This window comes from Scyliorhinus torazame, chromosome 3, assembly GCF_047496885.1.
Source record: "Scyliorhinus torazame isolate Kashiwa2021f chromosome 3, sScyTor2.1, whole genome shotgun sequence".
NCBI classification, from domain to species: domain Eukaryota; kingdom Metazoa; phylum Chordata; class Chondrichthyes; order Carcharhiniformes; family Scyliorhinidae; genus Scyliorhinus; species Scyliorhinus torazame.
In genome coordinates, this window is record NC_092709.1 from 24,073,037 (window position 1) to 24,092,123 (window position 19,087).

The 19,087-nt window shown below is 46.2% G+C and overlaps 1 protein-coding gene across 6 annotated transcripts in view; it reads left to right on the plus strand.

Moving 5' to 3' along the window:
* The window catches only part of nrg1 (neuregulin 1), a 226,915-nt gene that overhangs the window by 167,079 nt on the left and 40,749 nt on the right, over nucleotides 1-19,087 (plus strand). For 4 of the 6 annotated variants that reach the window (XM_072495411.1, XM_072495408.1, XM_072495410.1 and 1 more), the window contains 2 exons: nucleotides 4,304-4,424; nucleotides 17,047-17,105. In XM_072495411.1, the coding sequence (XP_072351512.1) occupies nucleotides 4,304-4,424; nucleotides 17,047-17,105 (180 nt within the window). Of the gene's footprint in view, nucleotides 1-4,303; nucleotides 4,425-16,172; nucleotides 16,241-17,046; nucleotides 17,106-19,087 lie in introns of all 6 variants that reach the window. The other 2 variants (XM_072495412.1, XM_072495409.1) reach the window with 1 other exon arrangement.

Consider the following 19,087-nt stretch of genomic DNA (forward strand, 5'->3'; position numbering starts at 1 on the left):
CCTTTAAAACGGATGAAGGCCCTATTCAGTCAATTCCTGTGTAGATCAGTGAGTGAATTACAATTGTGAATTGAACGGTTATTTTTAATAATAATAATCTTTATTAGTGTCATAAGTAGGCTTGCATTAACACTGCAATGAAGTTACTGTGAAAAGCCCCCAGTCGCCAAACTCCAGCACCTGTTCGGGTATGCTGAGGGAGAATTCAGAATGTCCAATTCACCTAACAAGCACGTCTTTCGGGACATGTGGGAGGAAACCGGAGCACCCGGAGAAAACCCGCACAGACACTGGGAGAACGCGCAGACAGTGACCCAAGCTGGGAATCGAACCTGGGACCCTGGCGCTGTGAAGCAACAGTGCTAACTAACCACTGTGCTACCGTGCCGCCCTTTAACTTAGTGGCATGAATTTGAGCAACATCTGGCGCTGCGATTTAATAGGGAAATTTTCAGGAAGCAGGTTACAAGTGACCTGGCAGTGTCCCAAATCATGTTTGATATCGCAAAGTCCCGTGAGATATTTTACTCTAGTAAGGGTGCTGTATGAATGCAAGTTGTTGTTGCAATGTCCCACTGCTTATGAGTTGCAGCCATCAGCCCATCATCCAAAAACATGTTCTCGCCCTCCCTCTCCCACCCTCATACTTTGCCATGATGGACTATCAGTCACCGGTTTGACAATGTTTGGCTTCCTCTTCCCCCCCCCCCCCCAAGACTTCAAAAATCAATATTTGCTCACATTTGGAAAACAAAGAAAAAAAAACTCTTTCAAATCGCAAACTTTTAAAACTATTCCTCTTTGTTTCTGTATCAGAATTAAGAATGACAGGATCAAAAAAAGAACTAATGTCCTAAACCCCTGTTGGTTTTTAATTGCTCCTATACAACACTAATGTGAGGTATTATGACCTGACCTTGCAATGCTCCTTTTACAGTCTATGGTTGGGAATGATGTGCTATTCACGGCAAACCTCTATTTTCAAGCTTTCTGTGTGCTCCACTCTCCCCTCTCAATGCTGTCGGTTTAAATTGAAAGCATTTATTTTCGGTGGGTCAAACAGTTAATCCTTTATGGAGAGTTAAGATGTAGTTGTCAATATTTGCAGCCAAACCTGAAGCTTTTTTACATGACCTGTTCTTGCATGCGGCGCGATGAATGTGCATGCCTGCTATATACGGGAGAGGTGAGAAGGGATTGTGAAAGGTAATAATATTGCCTTAATATAACTTATTTCCCTTTATAATCCCTCAGCCCAATGCAGAATGTCAATGCTTGGTTTGCTAATCGCTAATATTTCATGTAAGCTTGAAGTTCACCCATCCACGGCGACAGTGATTGACAGGAGCATTTCAAAGCTCAGAATATCTGAGGCGCCTGTTCAATTAGGAAAGTGAAGGAGTCTCTAGCACAGAGGTGACGGGGCTTAAGAGCATCGAGACAGTGGGGCGAGTGACAGGATTGAGTTTTCTAAGCTGATTAAAATTGCCAATTTATTTTATGGTAAGAGCTGATGGAGAAGTATCTCTAAGTTTGTTGATGGTGGTGGTGGTGGTGGTGGGGGGGGGGGGGGGGGGGGGGGAGTGGGGAGAGTGGTGTGTGTGTGGGTGGGGAGGGGGCAGTTTTTGTTATATTTTGCCAGCAGAGGATATCTTTCCATGCTCAGTTTTGGGCATGATGTAAATGTTGACAGTAATTCATTTGAAATAAAGTCTGTATAAAGTCAATTCAAACAAGCTAAACGTGTCTTGCACAAAAAAACAAATTCTGGAAATCTGCAATACTGTTAAATATATATGTATATAAAGAAAATGCAGAATCCTCTTAGCAGATCAGTCAATATCAGATGGGAAAGACAAGAGTCACACATAAAACTCCTCTCTGATACTGATCTAGCCTCCAGTTCAATTCTGACATCTCTTTGTTTTGGTTAACCAGTTTGCTTGTAGCGGCCAGGTTTAAAAAACAAGAGACATGTATTCAGTGATGTGAACTATTTCTGATAACAGGAAATCTCAAGTATTCTCCTGGCAATGACGCTTGAACAGTCTAATGCATTTAAAAGCAAAATATGTCAGTGACACAATGCAAACCCACAATTATCTCTACTAGTGTCAAAATGATCACCAGTTTTCAGAATTCCAGTGGCTCCTAATAAGATGTTAATATTCTTTATAAGTGAATGCTGGCGACATTGTAGGACTATTTTAACCCAATTGTGATGCATCAGGGGCAAAATTCTCCGGTATCGGCGCGACGTCCGCCGACCGGCGCCAAAAATGGCGCAAATCAGTTGGGCATCGCGCCGCCCCAAAGGTGCATAATCCTCTGCATCTTGGGGGGCCGAGCCCTAACCTTGAGGGGCTAGGCCCGTGCCGGACTGATTTCCGCCCCGCCAGCTGGCGGAAAAGGCATTTGGTGCCCCACCAGCTGGCGCGGAAATGAAATTGCCGGGCGGCGCATGCGCGGGAGCGTTAGCGGCCGCTCACGGCATCCCCGCGCATGCGCTGTGGAGGGAGTCTCTTCCGCCTCCGCCATAGTGGAGACCGTGGCGAAGGTGGAAGGAAAAGAGTGCCCCCACGGCACAGGCCCGCCCGCGGATCGGTGGGCCCCGATCGCGGGCCAGGCCACCGTGGGGGCACCCCCCGGGGCCAGATCGCCCGCGCCCCCCCCCCAGGACCCCGGAGCCCGCCCACGCCACCTTGTCCCGCCGGTAAGAGAGGTGGTTTAATCCACGCCGGTGGGACAGGCATTCTAGCAGCGGGACTTCGGCGCATCCGGGCCAGAGAATCGTGGGGGGGGGGCCGCCAACCGGCGCGGCGCGATTCCCGCCCCCGCCGAATCTCCGGTTTTGAAGGTCACACAGTACAAAGTTTTAAGTTTGAGAAAAGATTTAGGTGGAGGTAAACTTTATGATTTGCTGTCCATTTTTGAAATCTCATGGGATTAGAGTGGATATTGGGAACTGAGGTGGAGATATTGGTGCATCTGATTGGACAGCATTTCCACGTTGTTACGTTTAGTGGAATAAGAAAGCTGTAGATTGGGTGCAAAGTCCTCCTTGATATGTTATAAAAACACTCACCCCAAGCCTGCCCTTGGTCATATTTCCCATTGCACGAATCTCTGATGTTCGTGCGGTGTGATAATTTGAACCATATGATCGGTGCCATTCCTGGCTGGATAGGCTCTGTGGGTCTGCAGATTCTCCCCAATGCAGAGGGCACAAGTTCTCATTTTAAACCTTGAATACAGGCAGCGAAACTACCTGAATGGTGGGCAAGAGCTCACTATCCTACCCCTTCCTCTCTAACATGAAATGTCATCGCTGCTGTGTTGGGTGCTCTGCTACACAGACGAACCAACACGGTTGCGAATGGTACAACTCAGTTTTATTACTAACATTTATTTACAGTGGTAAACTGGTTACTGAGGTTCGATCATAACCCTTGAATCTGTGGACCTATTCCTAACACTATCTTGGAGCGGCACTCAGCACATGGTGGATGTCTGAGTGGCTTGCTGTGAGCTCTGTGCCCTGAGCTGTCTCCTACTGGAATGAACGGGAAGTGTCGTGTTCCCTGTTTTGTAGTGTGTATGCTCTTGCCTGTGATTGGCTGTGGTGTTCTGTGTGTGTTGATTGGTCCGTTGATCTGTCCATCAGTATGTCTGTCTGTTTGCACCATGATGTTTACCTGAATATCATGACAATCGCAAGTCGAAAGCCTACAAACGTTATGTAAAATGGTGCTTTCCCGAATGCAGCTAAGGAAAGAAGGCACTTGCATTGACGTAGACTATTTAACCCAGTAAAACATCCCAAGGCCTGTTAGAGGAGTATAAACCGACAACTGCTGACTAAAGTCAAAGAAGGAGATGTTAGAATTTGTTTTGAAACCTGGTCAAAGATGCAGGTTTTGGTCTACAATGAGGAGTAAGACATGGTGAAGCAGAGAGCTTTGAGGGAGGCAACATCAGAGTTTACGGCCCAGATGTATTGCCACTAATGATGAAAAAAGCAGAATTGTCATGGACCAGAAGCCAGATTTGGAGAAAAGTTCTCATAGTTGTAGGGCAGCAGGCGGTTATAGAGGTGGGAAGGAACAAGGCCACTGATGACGTTGATCACAAGAGTGGAGTATTAGTTATGGATGTTTCTCATTCTCCCAAATGGTATTTTAACAATTGCAGCAGCAGAATAGCAGTTCAGACCTATTTCACTGGACCTCACGCCTTGTTGATGTACTGTAATTAAAATTGGTAATAATCATCTCTTTAATGTTGCTGTTCTTCCTGTCTACAGCCACCACTTCACCTACGCCTTGGTCAGGCCACGCAAGGCCATGCAACGAGAGCGATCGGCACTATTGTGTGAATGGAGGACAGTGTTTCGTTATCAATGGTATTAATAAACTCTCCTGTCAGTAAGTGAATCCAGCCTTTCCTTCACACTCTTCTTTCCATACGTCTGCTCTAATGTCACCGTACAGGGAGTTTTATGCCTTTGCCTTTTACTATCAGCAATGCTGGTCAGCTGTTAATGATCCTTGTTGAACTACAGTCTAAGAATGTTACTGAAACCCAGCTCTTGCACCTCAATTGCTGGAAAGGTTAGAACCGCTGGACAAACGGTCCAAGTAATTCACCTACTACCATCCCAACAGTCACATGATGCAACAGTATTGAGTTGCTGACTGCTAATCTACAATAGACCCAGACACAAAGTGAGGGGAAACTCCAATTGTCCAAAGTTACCCGTTCTCTACCGAGTATATGCAATGCTTACCACATGTCAAGTCTTAAATTATCGGGCAGCACAGTGGCGCAGTGAGTAGCATTGCTGCCTCACGGCGCTGAGATCCCAGGTTCGATCCCGGCTCTGGGTCACTGTCCGTGTGGAGTTTGCATATTCTCCCCGTGTTTGCGTGGGTTTCGCCCCCACAACCCAAAGATGTGCAGGTTTGGTTGATTGACCACGCTAAATTGCCCCTTAATTGGAAAAAATGAATTGGGTACTCTAAATTTTTTTCTTTTTAAAGTTTTAAATTATTTATTGCTGGAACCCAGCCATTATGTATAACTGGATTATCATCACTGCTTCGAGTTTAACATAGAACATACAGTGCAGAAGGAGGCCATTCGGCCCATCGAGTCTGCACCGACCCACTTAAGCCCTCACTTCCACCCTATCCCCGTAACCCAATAACCCCTCCTAACCTTTTTTGGACACTAAGGGCAATTTAGCGTGGCCAATCCACCGAACCTGCATGTCTTTGGACTGTGGGAGGAAACCAGAGCACCCGGAGGAAACCCACGCAGAGACGGGGAGAACGTGCAGACTCCGCACAGACAGTGACCCAGCGGGGAATCAAACCTGGGACCCTGGCGCTGTGAAGCCACAGTGCTATCCATTTGTGCTACCGTGCTGCCCATGACATTTAACATAACATTATGGGCATGCGAACGGGTTCACAGAGGTTGTTCTTCAAAACCATCATCCTCGCTTTGGGAAGAAAAGTACCGAATTACAACTGCAGCTAGCCTCCACTTGAATCAGACAAATATGTACAATCTATCCCTTTCACCTTCGACACCGTATTGTCGCGCTGAAATCTGTGAATAGATTTTAATTTGATAAAATACACCCATTGGCTAGATATCTTTCAAAACAGGAATGGTTTAAGCTGAAAGCAAGTTCATACTGTTTTAAAAGTAAAACTGATGGCGATGGTAGAGATCAGTGCCTCTCCATTGGCTCGAGATTAAAGTGATGGCTCAATTGTCAAATCCAAGCTCTAGCTGGTTCTTTTGTTATTCAGGTTCTAATTAGCTGATATGTTGTCCAAACGCTGCATGGTCCACACAGCTGCCCTTTGAACTCCTTCTCATTGTCTTATTAGTTACACTCACAGCACCCACTTGAAAAACATTGCAGCTTTCTCTACTGAAGTACAATGTACCTCCCCCTGGGGCACTGCCTAAAACCATTTTTGACTATAATATTGACTGATGAAATAGAGTCATTATTTCTGGTTATTTGAGGGAGCGTTTGAGCCTTGTTTTATTAAGTGCTTCCTTGTCCCACTCAAAACACCCATCAGCATTTGGTTAACTGATCTTGAGCTGCCTGCTGTAAATGGCATCATTGTGAAAGGCTCCCTCCAGCCATGCACACATTCTTGAGTATACAAGCAGGCATGCTTACATGCAAATGCACGCACTCTCCCACATACACCCACAAAATACATATTTCCACACAGGCACATGTTCCACACGCACGTTTTAATTAGTCTGTCACAGGATTAGCACTAAAACCTTTCTGTTAGGGTAGATTTTAGTGCATCGCAATCTAGTTTGGTTATGAATTAAATCTGACATCTCTCACCCCCCCCCCCCCCCCCCCCCCCCCCCCCCAGCTCCCATCAAAGCACAGGTCAGCTAAAGGATCGCGGTTCCAATCTTCGATTGCGCTGGGGTAGCTGATCTCGGGCACATCAGCAACTGAGTGCACAAAAGTGACCTCACTGGGCCTGGGCTAGGAAGGAGGCAATCGATATGAATTCTAATTCTAACTGTGACCGATGTTCAATGACATCTCATAATGCGCATATGAATCCCAGATAAGCGGCGGGATTCTCCGAACCCCTGCCAGGTCGGGGAATCGCCGGGGGGTGGCGTAAATCCCGCCCCGCCACTCCGACGCAGGCTGACGAATTCTCCGGCGCCAGTTTTCGGGCAGGGGCGGGTATCGCGCTGGTCGATGGGCTGTTGGCAGCGCCCCCCCCCCCCCCCCCCAGCAATACGGCGGGCCCCAATGGGCCGACCAACCGCCCGTTTTCAGCCAGTCCCGCCGGGGTGGACCATGTCCATTTCACGCCGGCGGGACCTGGCTTGGAGGGCAGTTGGCGGGGTCCTCGGGAGGGGGAGGGGGGGCGGGAGGATCCGGCCCCGGGGTGGCCCCCACAGTGGCCTGGCCCGCGATCGGTGCCCACCGATCGGCGGGCGGACCTGTGCCGTGGGGGCACTCTTTCCCTCTGCACTGGCCTCTGCAAGGCTCCGCCATGGCCGGCGCGTAGAAGAAACCCCCTGCGCATGCGTTAGAAATACCCCGGCAGTCCTGCGCATGCACCAACTCGCGCCGGCCGGCGGAGGCCCTTCGGCGGCGGTTGACATGGCGACAACCCCTCCAGCGCGGGCCTAGCCCCCGGAAGTGCGGAGGATTCCGCAACTTCCGGGCGGCCCGACGTCGGAGTGGTTCACGCCGCTTTTGGCGCTGGTCGTGCCGCCCCGCCGATTGTGGGAGAATCCCGCCCAAGGGACGATGCCATCTTTCTGTGCAAAACACATTAAGAATGTATCTGACATCATTCCCATGGCTCAGTGCATTAATGCTAATAGATGGGTGACTGGATGATTTGTGCACCAAACAAGCTGCGGTGTGAGGTTAGAACATTACAGCGCAGTACAGGCCCTTCGGCCCTCGGTGTTGCGCCGACCTGTGAAACCACTCTAAAGCCCATCTACACTATTCCCTTATCGTCCATATGTCTATCCAATGACCATTTGAATGTCCTTAGTGTTGGCGAGTCTACTACTGTTGCAGGCAGGGCATTCCACGCCCTTACTACTCTCTGAGTAAAGAACCTACCACTAACATCTGTCTTATATCTATCTCCCCTCAATTTAAAGCTATGTCCCCTCGTGCTAGACATCACCATCTGAGGAAAAAGGCTCTCACTGTCCACCCTATCTAATCCTCTGATCATCTTGTGTGCCTCTATTAAGTCACTTCTTAACCTTCTTCTCTCTAACGCAAACAGCCTCAAGTCCCTCAGCCTTTCCTCATAAGATCTTCCCTCCATACCAGGCAACATCCTGGTAAATCTCCTCTGCACCCTTTCCAATGCTTCCACATCCTTCCTATAATGCGGCGACCAGAATTGCACGCAATACTCCAAATGCGGCCGCACCAGAGTTTTGTACAGCTGCAACATGACCTCATGGCTCCGAAACTCAATCCCTCTACCAATAAAAGCTAACACACCGTACGCCTTCTTAACAACCCTCTCAACCTGGGTGGCAACTTTCAGGGATCTATGTACATGGACACCGAGATCTCTCTGCTCATTCACACAGCCAAGAATCTTACCATTAGCCCAGTACTCTGTCTTCCTGTTATTCCTTCCAAAATGAATCACCTCACACTTTTCTGCATTAAACTCCATTTACCACCTCTCAGCCCAGCTCTGCAACTTATCTATGTCCCTCTGTAACTTGTAACATCCTTCCGCACTGTCCACAACTCCACCGACTTTAGTGTCATGATTGGGACGAGTTTTACTACAAACACTGTTAAACCTACATCTGTCCACCATCTCAGATGGACACTTCTCCCCGTGTCTGCATGGATTTCCTCCGGGTGCTCCAGTCCCTCCCATAGTCCAAAGATGTGCAGGTTAGGCGGATTAGCCATGCTAAATTGCCCTTCAGTATTCAAAGATGTGCAGTTTAGATGGGGTTACAGGGATAGGGTGGGGGAAGTGGGCCTAGATGGGGTGATCTTTCAGAGGGTCAGTGCACCCTCGATGGGCCGAATGGCCTCCTTCTGCACTGTAGACATTCTATGACACAAAAGCTCTGCAAGTGGCTGATTATTTTGTACAGCTGTCACATGGGCCACCCAGAAGATGAAAATGGGCACCAGTGACTTACCAGCTCCTTAAACCTCCAATAAAGGGTAAGAACATTGGGCTGAGAGCAATTCGGGTTACTGATTCACTGCTCATCCATTTAGTGCTGTCACTGAAGACTAATTTCAACGTTATGGTGCTCAAAGTAACCCCAGCCAATGCAGCTGACATCTTTTGCATATGGATCTTGTGTAAGCTGTGAGCAATTTCTGCTACAAGTAAGTTCTATTTTCATGGCTGTTCGATGCGGTCCAGCTGGTAATAGTGTAGCTCTTTCCACTTTCACATGTTTGTCTCTGTGCTATAGTAACATAGAAAAGAGGAGCAGGTGTGAACCATTCAGCCCTTCCAGCCTACTCCAATATTCAATATAGTCATGGCTGATCCTCCATCTCCCGGACTCCCGCACTCTTGCCATACTCCGTGATGCCTTCAGCATCTAGAAATCTATCAATTTCCTTCTTAAATATATTCAGTGACTTGGCCCACATAGCCTTCTGTGGTAGACAATTCCCCAGCTTCACCACCCTCAGAGTGAAGAAGTTGTTGCTCATCTCAGTCCCACACGGCCTATTCCGTACCCTGCGACTGTGACCCCTTGTTCTAGACCCCTCTGCCAAAAGAAATAGCATCCCTCACTCAGTCTGTCCAGCCCTCTCAGAAGTTTGACCAGTGTAACCCAGCCAGTTTGCAGAATTAAAATTATTTATATAAAACCAAGTCTAAGATAGCCGCAATGCTCAAAATAAAATGGCTGTTAAAGGTGCTTCATTTTCAAAGTTAAACGGTGAGGTTGGAAGGGCTCGCTTCCCTTGTCAATCCACTTGTGTAGGACAATTCAAGGCTGGCCTGATCCTTAAGTGGTCTTGACATTTAAGAAAGTGGCTGGAATTCTCCGGCCATTGTGATTCCTGTTTCCCGCTGGCAGCACACCCCCACCCATGGGTTTCCCAGCGGCGTGGGGTGGTTTCAATGGGAAATCCCATTCACAAGCGGCAGGAATATAAGCACCGAGATGCACGCGGCTGGGGGTCCAGAGAACCCAGCCCAGTATATATATATGTGTGTATGTGTGTGTGTACCTCTGACACTCTCAGGAATACATGGGATATACAGAGGGAAGAAGCAGTACTTTGGGCTGATAGAAGATTGCAGTACCCAGCACTGATTGAGCACAATATCCCATTCTGTCAAGAGAGGTGGAAATTAATTCCTCTGAGCTAGCTCAACTTTTAAATCACTCTTATTGGGAGCTCAATTATTCCATGACTACAGTGAGAGTAATTTCCCCATTAGGTCCTAGACAAATCTTATTTTTTTTTGTTCAAAATGCTGAATACCTAGCCTGGGATCTTTCTCTGCATCAGCAAAAATGTTGCACTTCTCCCCGATGGAGGCCATGAAAAGAGCAGCCTTGCAGATTTAACACTGAACCTGCTGCCTGTGTGCAAATGGTAGCTACACCCCTCCCTTACACGTCCTCTTTACTCACCAGGTCCTCCTGGCATCTGACCCCATTGAATCCAACAAGTTCAATGTAAGGTTACCACCAATTTTGGGACAAAGGGAGCAGACAATTCTATCATGGGGCTTAACCTGACACAAGATTCAAAAGTAGATAGAGATTGACCATTTCTAGCTTCAATGTGAATACATAATTTCAAATGCCTTAATGAGAAGTAAATTATGTTGATTATATGATGGTGACATATTGGTAATGTTACTAGACTATTAATCCACAGGCCCAGGCTCACGCTCTCAGGGCACGGGTTCAAATCCTGCCATGGCAACTATGTGGAATTTAAATTGAATTGATAAATCTGAAATATTCTCAGTAATGGTGACCACTAAACAATCATCGATTATTGCAAATAAAAACATCTGGTTCACTAATGTCCTTTAGGGAAGGAAATATGCCGTCCTTACCCGGCCTGGTCTACACGTGACTCCAGACCCTCAGCAATGTGGTTGACTCTTAACAGCCCTCCAAAATGGTCGCGTAATCCACTCAGTTCAAGTGAAGTTGGGGCTGGGGAATAAATGCTGGGCACTTGTCAGCAACGCTGGTTTAGCACAGGGCTAAATCGCTGGCTTTGAAAGCAGACCAAGGCAGGCCAGCAGCATGGTTCGATTCCCGTACAAGCCTCCCCGAACAGGTGCCGGAATGTGGCGACTAGGGGCTTTTCACGGTAATTTCATTTAAAGCCTACTTGTGACAATAAGCGATTTTCATTTCAACGCCCACATCCCATTACAGAATAAAGAAAAGCATTTCTGCTAATTGGCTCCAAAAGAAGTCCATATGATGCAGGTTAATTCTAACCGTTCTCGTTCACTTAAAAACTGCCCTGCTTTTCGACCTTTTTATATTCAAAAGCAGGTTGTAAACTGCAATTCTGTGGAGTATGAAAGACTCCTAATATTTAAGAATAATATGGATTGGACCGCACATATAGAACTGACTGGCAAGATAAAGGAGGCACTGCTGAGTGTGGATTTTCATCTGCCTTGTTATTCACTTTTCATGTCATAACTATATTGTCCATCGTGCATATGCGCACAGTAACACCTCCCCACTCCCCCACACCCCCCCAACTCCCCAACCCCCACACACCCACATGCTCAGACATGCACGCACACAGATATGCAAGGATGCATGCAAACATGCAGATGCACACAGACACATGCACACACATAGATGCACACACATATACATAAAGACACAGACACGCATGCCCATACACACTCAAACACAGACGCACAAATGCGCACATATACACAGACACATACACATGCACAGAAACACGCACATAAATAAACACAGACATGCACACAGCACACTTGTCTATATAAGGATTAAGATAAACAGTGAGAATAAAATAACCTTCCTGTTGGATGCTGTACATCAAAAGACCTCTGAAAGCCCCTGCCCCACATTAGGTCTTGCGTTCTATTTCAGAGCATCCCTATAACGCTCACCCTTAAATTCTCATCACACCGGTGATGTTTCCCAGATTAATTGAAGTCCCTGTGTTATTACATGATATAGATTGGAAATTCTACAGAACTGTGAAAAAAAACAATGAGGTTATTTAAAAGTAAATGGTACAACCCGTGTGTAAACTGAGCAGTGAATAAGAGGGAATGTGTTAGGGATGGGTTGGTTACTAGGTCAATGATTACTTGATAAGTAGCCTTCGCATTCACTATTGCTATTCAATCCCTTTTCAGCTGAATGGAATATTTGAAAGGTACATAGTAAATTGATTTCAAAAATAATATAAATTAGACATGCAGCCAGATTAAAGTTGCACCATTCTATTATTTTTTTTCTCAGACAATGCATGTCTAGTTACTCTATTTTACGCAAATTGCACAACAACAGTTAACCTCCAATAAAATCGGATACAGATGTACTATTTGGCTTAAAGCTCCGATGAAGCAATATCCACAGGCACCTCCATCAATCAGCTTGGGCTTTACCACATTATAATTAATGTGTTATATTGACAAAGCATAGCAACTGGCCATGATTGCAATAATAATGGGTAAATATGGAATAATGCTGGCAGTCTAACCAGCCCGTCCCAACCCTCATTTAAGGAAACGTATTGCGAGTAGAAAGAGGATAGAGCAGGTTTAAATATTCATCAAGATCGCAAAACACAGTGCCCTGTAAGATGCTTCAGCTTAAGGAGGATGTTTCATTCGTTATCAGTTAGTGACAGGTGGTGGTGACAGAAAGGTCAAGTATAGTCTGGCCATATGCCACCATACAGCCTGAGGGTCTTGAGTACGAATGAGCATTGGGTCAGCTCACTCATTAAGGCCACAAGCATTGATTTGAAGGGAAAAGTCAAATGCAAGAGGTCCAGCCACATTTGTTGGGGTTGCGCAGGGAGAGGTTAGTCCAGTGTGTTGAAACTACCCTCCACCAGAATCAGGAAGTCAAGTTGTTATCGCTGCTTTCAGAAGGGGAAACAGAAAAATATTTGGTGCCTCAGATTTTTAAAAAATGCACAATGACATAATCTTATCACTGGTGTAGTGGAATGGGGTGTTCTGTCACACTGACACATGTTGTAATGCAGTTGGAGCCTGATAAAAACACAAATACGTTGCCAAGAAATGTTATGCCTGGATTGAGACTCTGTTTGGAGCAGAAGTGCATTTTTTTTACGACTCGACCGCAATGTGCTTTTGGTATCACAAGGAGCTATATTCCGAAGATAAAGGCAAGAAGTCCATCTCAATGATCTAATTGAGTCCTTTCAAAAATATGTTTGATCATAAAGTGCGGAGTATAAAACACAGAAAGAGAAAAGGCCAGACAGAACATCAAGTGTGTTCCATCTGCCGATCAGATGTAACAGAAAGTAATTATGTCTGCTGTCAGGGGTTCAATTGCTTCTGAACTAGAGCTGAAAATGTGCATCCTGTGAACCATTAGCCATTCAAACAGCTCAAACAATGTCAGAGACTTAACAAAATGAACATTCCAAAAATCTCTCAATCACCTAAGTTCCATACGGCCGTGTTTTCTGGCACAGTGGCACACCGGTCAGTGTTGCTGCCTCACAGCGCCAGGGGCCCGGGTTCAATTCTGCTCTTGGGTGACTATCTGTGCGGAGTTTACACGTTCTCCCTGTGTCTGCGTTGGGTTTCCTCCGGGTGCTCCGGTTTCCTTCCACAAGTCCAAAGCTGTGCAGGTTAGGTGGATTGGCCATGCTAAATTGCCCAGTGGAGTCAAAAAATGTGCAGGTTAGGTGGGGTCGCGGTGATATGGTGGGAGAGTGGGCCTATGATGTGCTCTTTCAGAGGGGAGGTGGAGATTCGATGGGCCAAATGGCCTCCTTCTGCACTGTAGGGATTCTATGGATATATGGAAACAGATATTTGGGTTAGCAGGTCATTGACCCTCAGATCCCCTACCTTGTATGTCTGATTCACACTAAGCAATTTGCTACTTTTTGATTTGTTGATAATTTGGGGAATAATGTAGCTTTTTGATTTTTTAGATTTCATGGCTTGAGAGAGCAAACTGATAAATCGAGCTGCAGTGGTTGTGATGACAGTCAACACCGGAGCAATAGACTACTGTATAAAATAGCAAGAACACAACGGAATGCCCTTATAACTTTACCAATCATGCCACACTCTTTGCGAAAAGATTCTAAACATTTAATTCAAGCCTTTGGCCGGTAACTGTTATTTTTTGTTTTTAAAATAGTGTTATTCTCCATTTTCTTCAGAATTTACACCCCACCAACAAACAGTAAACGGTAACAAATACAGTGTCAATCCCCTTATCAACAACAACAATCCCATTCTCCCACCACCCCGAACAATGGCCCATCTGACAATATAAGCATCAAATAAAACAAACCCTCCCAAGGTGGGGAAAATAAAGAAAAGGAAAAAACAAAAAGGAATCAGGAATCACCTATGGTCACCATTGACATATACAGTCCACCCCCAAGCCCCCCCTAATATTCAACGGCATCCAATCCCCGAAAGAGTACCGTGAATGACACCCATGAATTGTAGACACTGCCTCCCCCACCCCCCTCCCAGACTCCTCCCCTCCACTTCCTCTTGTAAACTCCTCCCCCCAACCTCTTCTCCTTCCCCCAACTTTCCCCCCCGGCTAGACTCACCGGAACCTTTTCTACCAGGCTCCAATGGTCGCAGCCCCTCCCCCCACCTCACTCCCGTTCACTGGCCGGCTTAAACCGGCCAGCGTGGAGGCCCCCGCCCGGGTCTCCTTCCCCCTTGCCCGGTCCCAGGAAAACCAAGAAATCCCCTTTAGCACACAACCCCCGCATACACATCCAAGCCCCAAAGAAGCATCATTACAAATGAAAGTTCCCTCTCTTCCCTTGCCCAAATATATACAGCGTCAACTCATTTAGTACATACACCAACACGCACTGAAAAAATAAAGTTACATGAGGCTACATCGGTACACAACCAATTCTCAATTCTGCCACAGTCCTTCTGCTTTCGCAAACTCCTCTGCTGCTTCCGCCGTTCCAAAATAAAAGTCCTTGGAATTGTAGGTCACCCTCAACTTAGCTGGATATACTATGCCACACTGCACCTTGCTGATGTACAGTGCCTTCTTCACCCGGCTGAAGGCAGCCCGCCTCCTCGCCAGCTCCACTGTAAAGTCCTGGTATTTGCGTATACCAGCTCCAGCCCACTGCACCACCCGCTTCTGCTTTGCCCAGCACAGGACTTTCTCCTTCACGCTATACCTACGGAAACACAGAGTTACTACTCTTGGTGGCTCACTTGCCTTTAGTATAGGCCTCCACGGCCGATGAGCCCGATCCAGTTCATATCGGTAGGGATCGTTCCCCTCCCCCAATAGCTTCGCCAACATCGTGGCAAAATACTCCGTCGGCCTCGGGCCTTCCACCCCTTCGGGCAGACCCACAATTCTCAGATGCTGTCGCCTGGATCTGTTTTCCAGGTCTTCCATTTTGGCTCGCAGACCCTTGTTGGTCTCTATCACCATCCGCAACTCCTTCCTCATCGAGGTGAGTTGATCACTGTGCTGCGATAATGCCTCTTCCGCTTCCTTCAGTGTCTCATCTTGCTCCTGCACCTCTGCCACTGCGCTTGATACCGCCGCCCTCACCGGGGCGATCGCCTCCTCCACCAGCACTTTCAATACCACCCCCATCTCCTTCTTCATCGCTTCCATGTGCTTTGTGAACTGTTTTTCAAGTTCCACAGCCATCACCTTGGTCATTTCTTCTGCTGTGAGCGATGCGGCCTCCCCTGGTGCTCCAGCCTCCGCTTTCCTTACAGTTCCTGCGCTGACTTTTTCACTCACCGGCGGACTACCATTAACCCCCTTTTTCACGGCCGTTTTTCTCCCAAACTTGGACATTTCTCCTCCCTGTGCCTTCTTACAGCCTTTTCAGCCTCCATTGCCCCCGGGACCGGGCGTTAAACCTCCGAAATTCCTATTCCCGAGCGGGAGCACTCCAGTGTGCGGCTGCCTCCCGCCTGCCATCACCGGAAGTCCGGCCGGTTACTGTTATATTACAGGGGAAATTTAAAACCAACAAGACCAGGGATCATCGTTCATGACACACACCTTTATTCACTGTGTCACATATGCCCTAAAAGCTTTCTTGAAAAAGGTTGGATATTGAGTGGTTCCTAATGACTGTTATTATTAGCCAGATGTGGCCTACTAGAGACATGAACATATGTGAAATCCAAGTGGCGCTTTTCTTGTCCTGTCACATGTGAACTTATAAGTCATCCTCAAAGGACAGGCAGCCACACGAAAAGAATAATAGTTGGCCATTAGACTCAGGAAGCCTAACTGCCCAATTGTAGCAAGCAGCCTTTCTGGATGTGAATTGTCCCAAGGTTTCCGATGCATTTTGTTCCCTTTAAGCGACATTGCCGAGACCGTTTGAGTTCATTTGTCCTGTTTGTTTTTGTGCCATTTCTACCCTCCAGGTGTGATCCGGGATTCACTGGAGAAAGATGTACAGAGACTGTACCCATGAGGGTCTTTATACCTGAACGTATGTGAAGATATAATCATGTCTGTGTTTTATTTTTCTCTCTCCCCTGCAGCTCAAAAGAAATAGTCCTTGGTGTTGTCACTGCTCAGAAAGAAAGATACTTTTAAAATGTCTATTTTTTTTTGTTGATTTGGGCAACTTCTGATGATGTAACTGGGCCCTCAGTAATCTTGTACTGTCTGGTGTTCTTATTGCTTTCTTGTACTTTTAATGTGAGCAACAGTACAGTACAGATCCAGTACCTCGCCATTGTAGGTTGTGTTTACTGCTCTTAAAATCCTCGCCATCCTTTTCATTCCCTACTTTAATGGTCCCAAAATATTTACATGAGAATCGTAGAACATCATTTCCGAGGAAGTAGAACCCAAACAATCTCCTCTCATACATATAAGTGATCAGTTGGAAAAGGGCTTGGCCCTGATAAGTTGGTAAAAATTTGGCAATTCCAAATAGGGCAACTGTAAAAACGAGGATTACATTTTGCTTGATCTAAATTTGTAAATGTGTAATTTCTGACGTGTTTCCTCATTTAACTTTAATTTGGTTCAGATGTACAATTCCAGGCACATTTGGAGGCAGCGAATTTTCATAGCTTGTAAACGCACCTACAGCATAACAAAAATATTTTTCCTTGCTGTCTTAAGCCAGCAATTATTGAGCGTTGCGGAGGTGATGATTTCCAGGTAAAATGGATTAAACGGTGACCACACCAAGGTGATGAGGCCTGGTGCTGAAGGTGACTCTGTCCTGACAGTTACTTATCTTCTCTCTCCTCTCTTTCTCTCTCATTTTATTTGTCTTGTCAGGTGTCCAAATGAATTTACTGGTGATCGCTGCCAAAACTACGTAATGGCCAGTTTCTACAGTACGTCCACTTCTTCTGTCTCCCCCGAATTGAAGCATGCTTTGTCACACTTGTTGATTTCTGCTCATGCTGCTGCCGTCAGAGTTGTTGTTATTGCTGCTATTGCTGTTCCACCTCTACCCCAAATTTCTACCTTCACTCAGACGAAGAACAAAAGCAGACAGACTGGAGCCATTGCACCTGCCTGCCGCATGCAGTCAATAGCAGGACTTGCAGTGCAGTGTGGGTGTTTATTGACCAGGATAGCAGATTCAGAGGCAAACGGGAGATGGAGGAGGAGGGGATGACGGTGTTCATTAGAAGGAGCAAGGTACAGAGGAAGGTACATCAACAGATTGCAAGTGAAAGTTCCGATATGATAGTGTTCAATAATAAAGATTGTAGCCGGGGGCATAATATCAAGGGATGAAAGATAATTGTGTTCGGTAATAAGGACTGTAGAATCAGAAGGATCAAAGAAAGATGACAGTGTTTAACAGTTAGGTACTACATATTTGCAAGCATCCCCAGGAGTTGATGGGTGGCAGAGATAGGTGGTTGGTGATCAGAGAAAGATGACTGGGAGATGGCTTCGCTAACTAACAACAAACCCAGGATTGTTAGAGGCAGGTACGATACAAAAATCAGACAATGTGTCACTCCTAGAGGAACAAGTATTATTTGAGAACTTGCCTTAGTACATGAAGTTTCATTGTAGCACATAGCATATGAATGAACTGATTTAGTGCTCGTTTGATGACACCTTTGAGGGTAATTTTAAACTTTTGGTGGCAGTGTAAGTTTGGCATATCAAATTGCCTGGAAGCTGAACTCAATCCCAGTTTATCCTTCCATTCAAGTTACCATTTTACACCATTGCCAAAAGCTAAAATGAACTGGAAATGCTCAAACCCTTGTCTGTGCTGATTCTACTGACTTCAGCCATCACTTAAGTATGAGCATGGCAATTGCCCCCCCAGTGTCCATAAACTAAATAGTGAGAAAGATTTGATAGGGATTCCATTCCTGCTCACTAGTCAACATCTACTCTCTGGATAGTGAATCTTGGTGACTGGGCACAGCTTCCTTCCACAGATCAATAGCCTGCCACATGGGGAGAGGGCACTAGAGAGGGGTTCCTTGTCCCTGCGGAATCCAAACCTATGAAAGGACCTGATGCTTTCAGGACAGGCGGTGACTAATTATGAAGAAAACACAAAAGCAAGTTCATTTCAGGAAGCTAAGATTTTACGTACCAGTCCAGACCGTACGGTCATTAAATTGTAACGTAAAGTGAGAAACTGTAGCATTAGAGACCCACAGGGAATATAAAACCACAGTAAAGGCACAGACAACAATGGAAACAAGTACAATAGCTGTTAGATATTGATGGTAAGATAAATGATGATGCCTTGCTCTGTAATGTCTACATAGCAGCTTAGCTAAGGATCTGTGACTCTACAGGAAACAAGCACAATGGTGACTGATGGAGGATGGAATGACTATTTTCTGTGACATTATAAATCACCTCCCCCCCTCCCCCAGCCTCTTGCTCAGTGCTAGATTAATCAATTAAAGTCAAGGATGCGTTCAAGAGGAATGAAGAGTAAACCAAGGTAGGGATCAAAGAAAGATGGCATGTTAGCAACAGTATCCGTTTGTCACCGTCACATTCTGCAGTAAAGTGTTGGAGTCCTACAGGGCAAAGCCACAAAAGAAAAGCCAAAGAAGGGGATTGCAATAGTAAGCAAGGATTCCATCCTTTCAATTTATTGTTGGAACTGTGAATCATTGCAAGTCGAACAGAACAAGAGTTAAAGCCAGGGCGCTATTCTAAATATGTGAGAGTCAGGGAAACCACAGGGACATGATTAACTCATTGAGAACCATGATTGACATCAAACCAGTAAAGCCTTGTGAAGCAATACACCATTCATTTTAACAGTCTGATGTATGGCTGTTTGTGGACTAGCACAAGAAAGTGACCATGAAAGTGCCAAAAT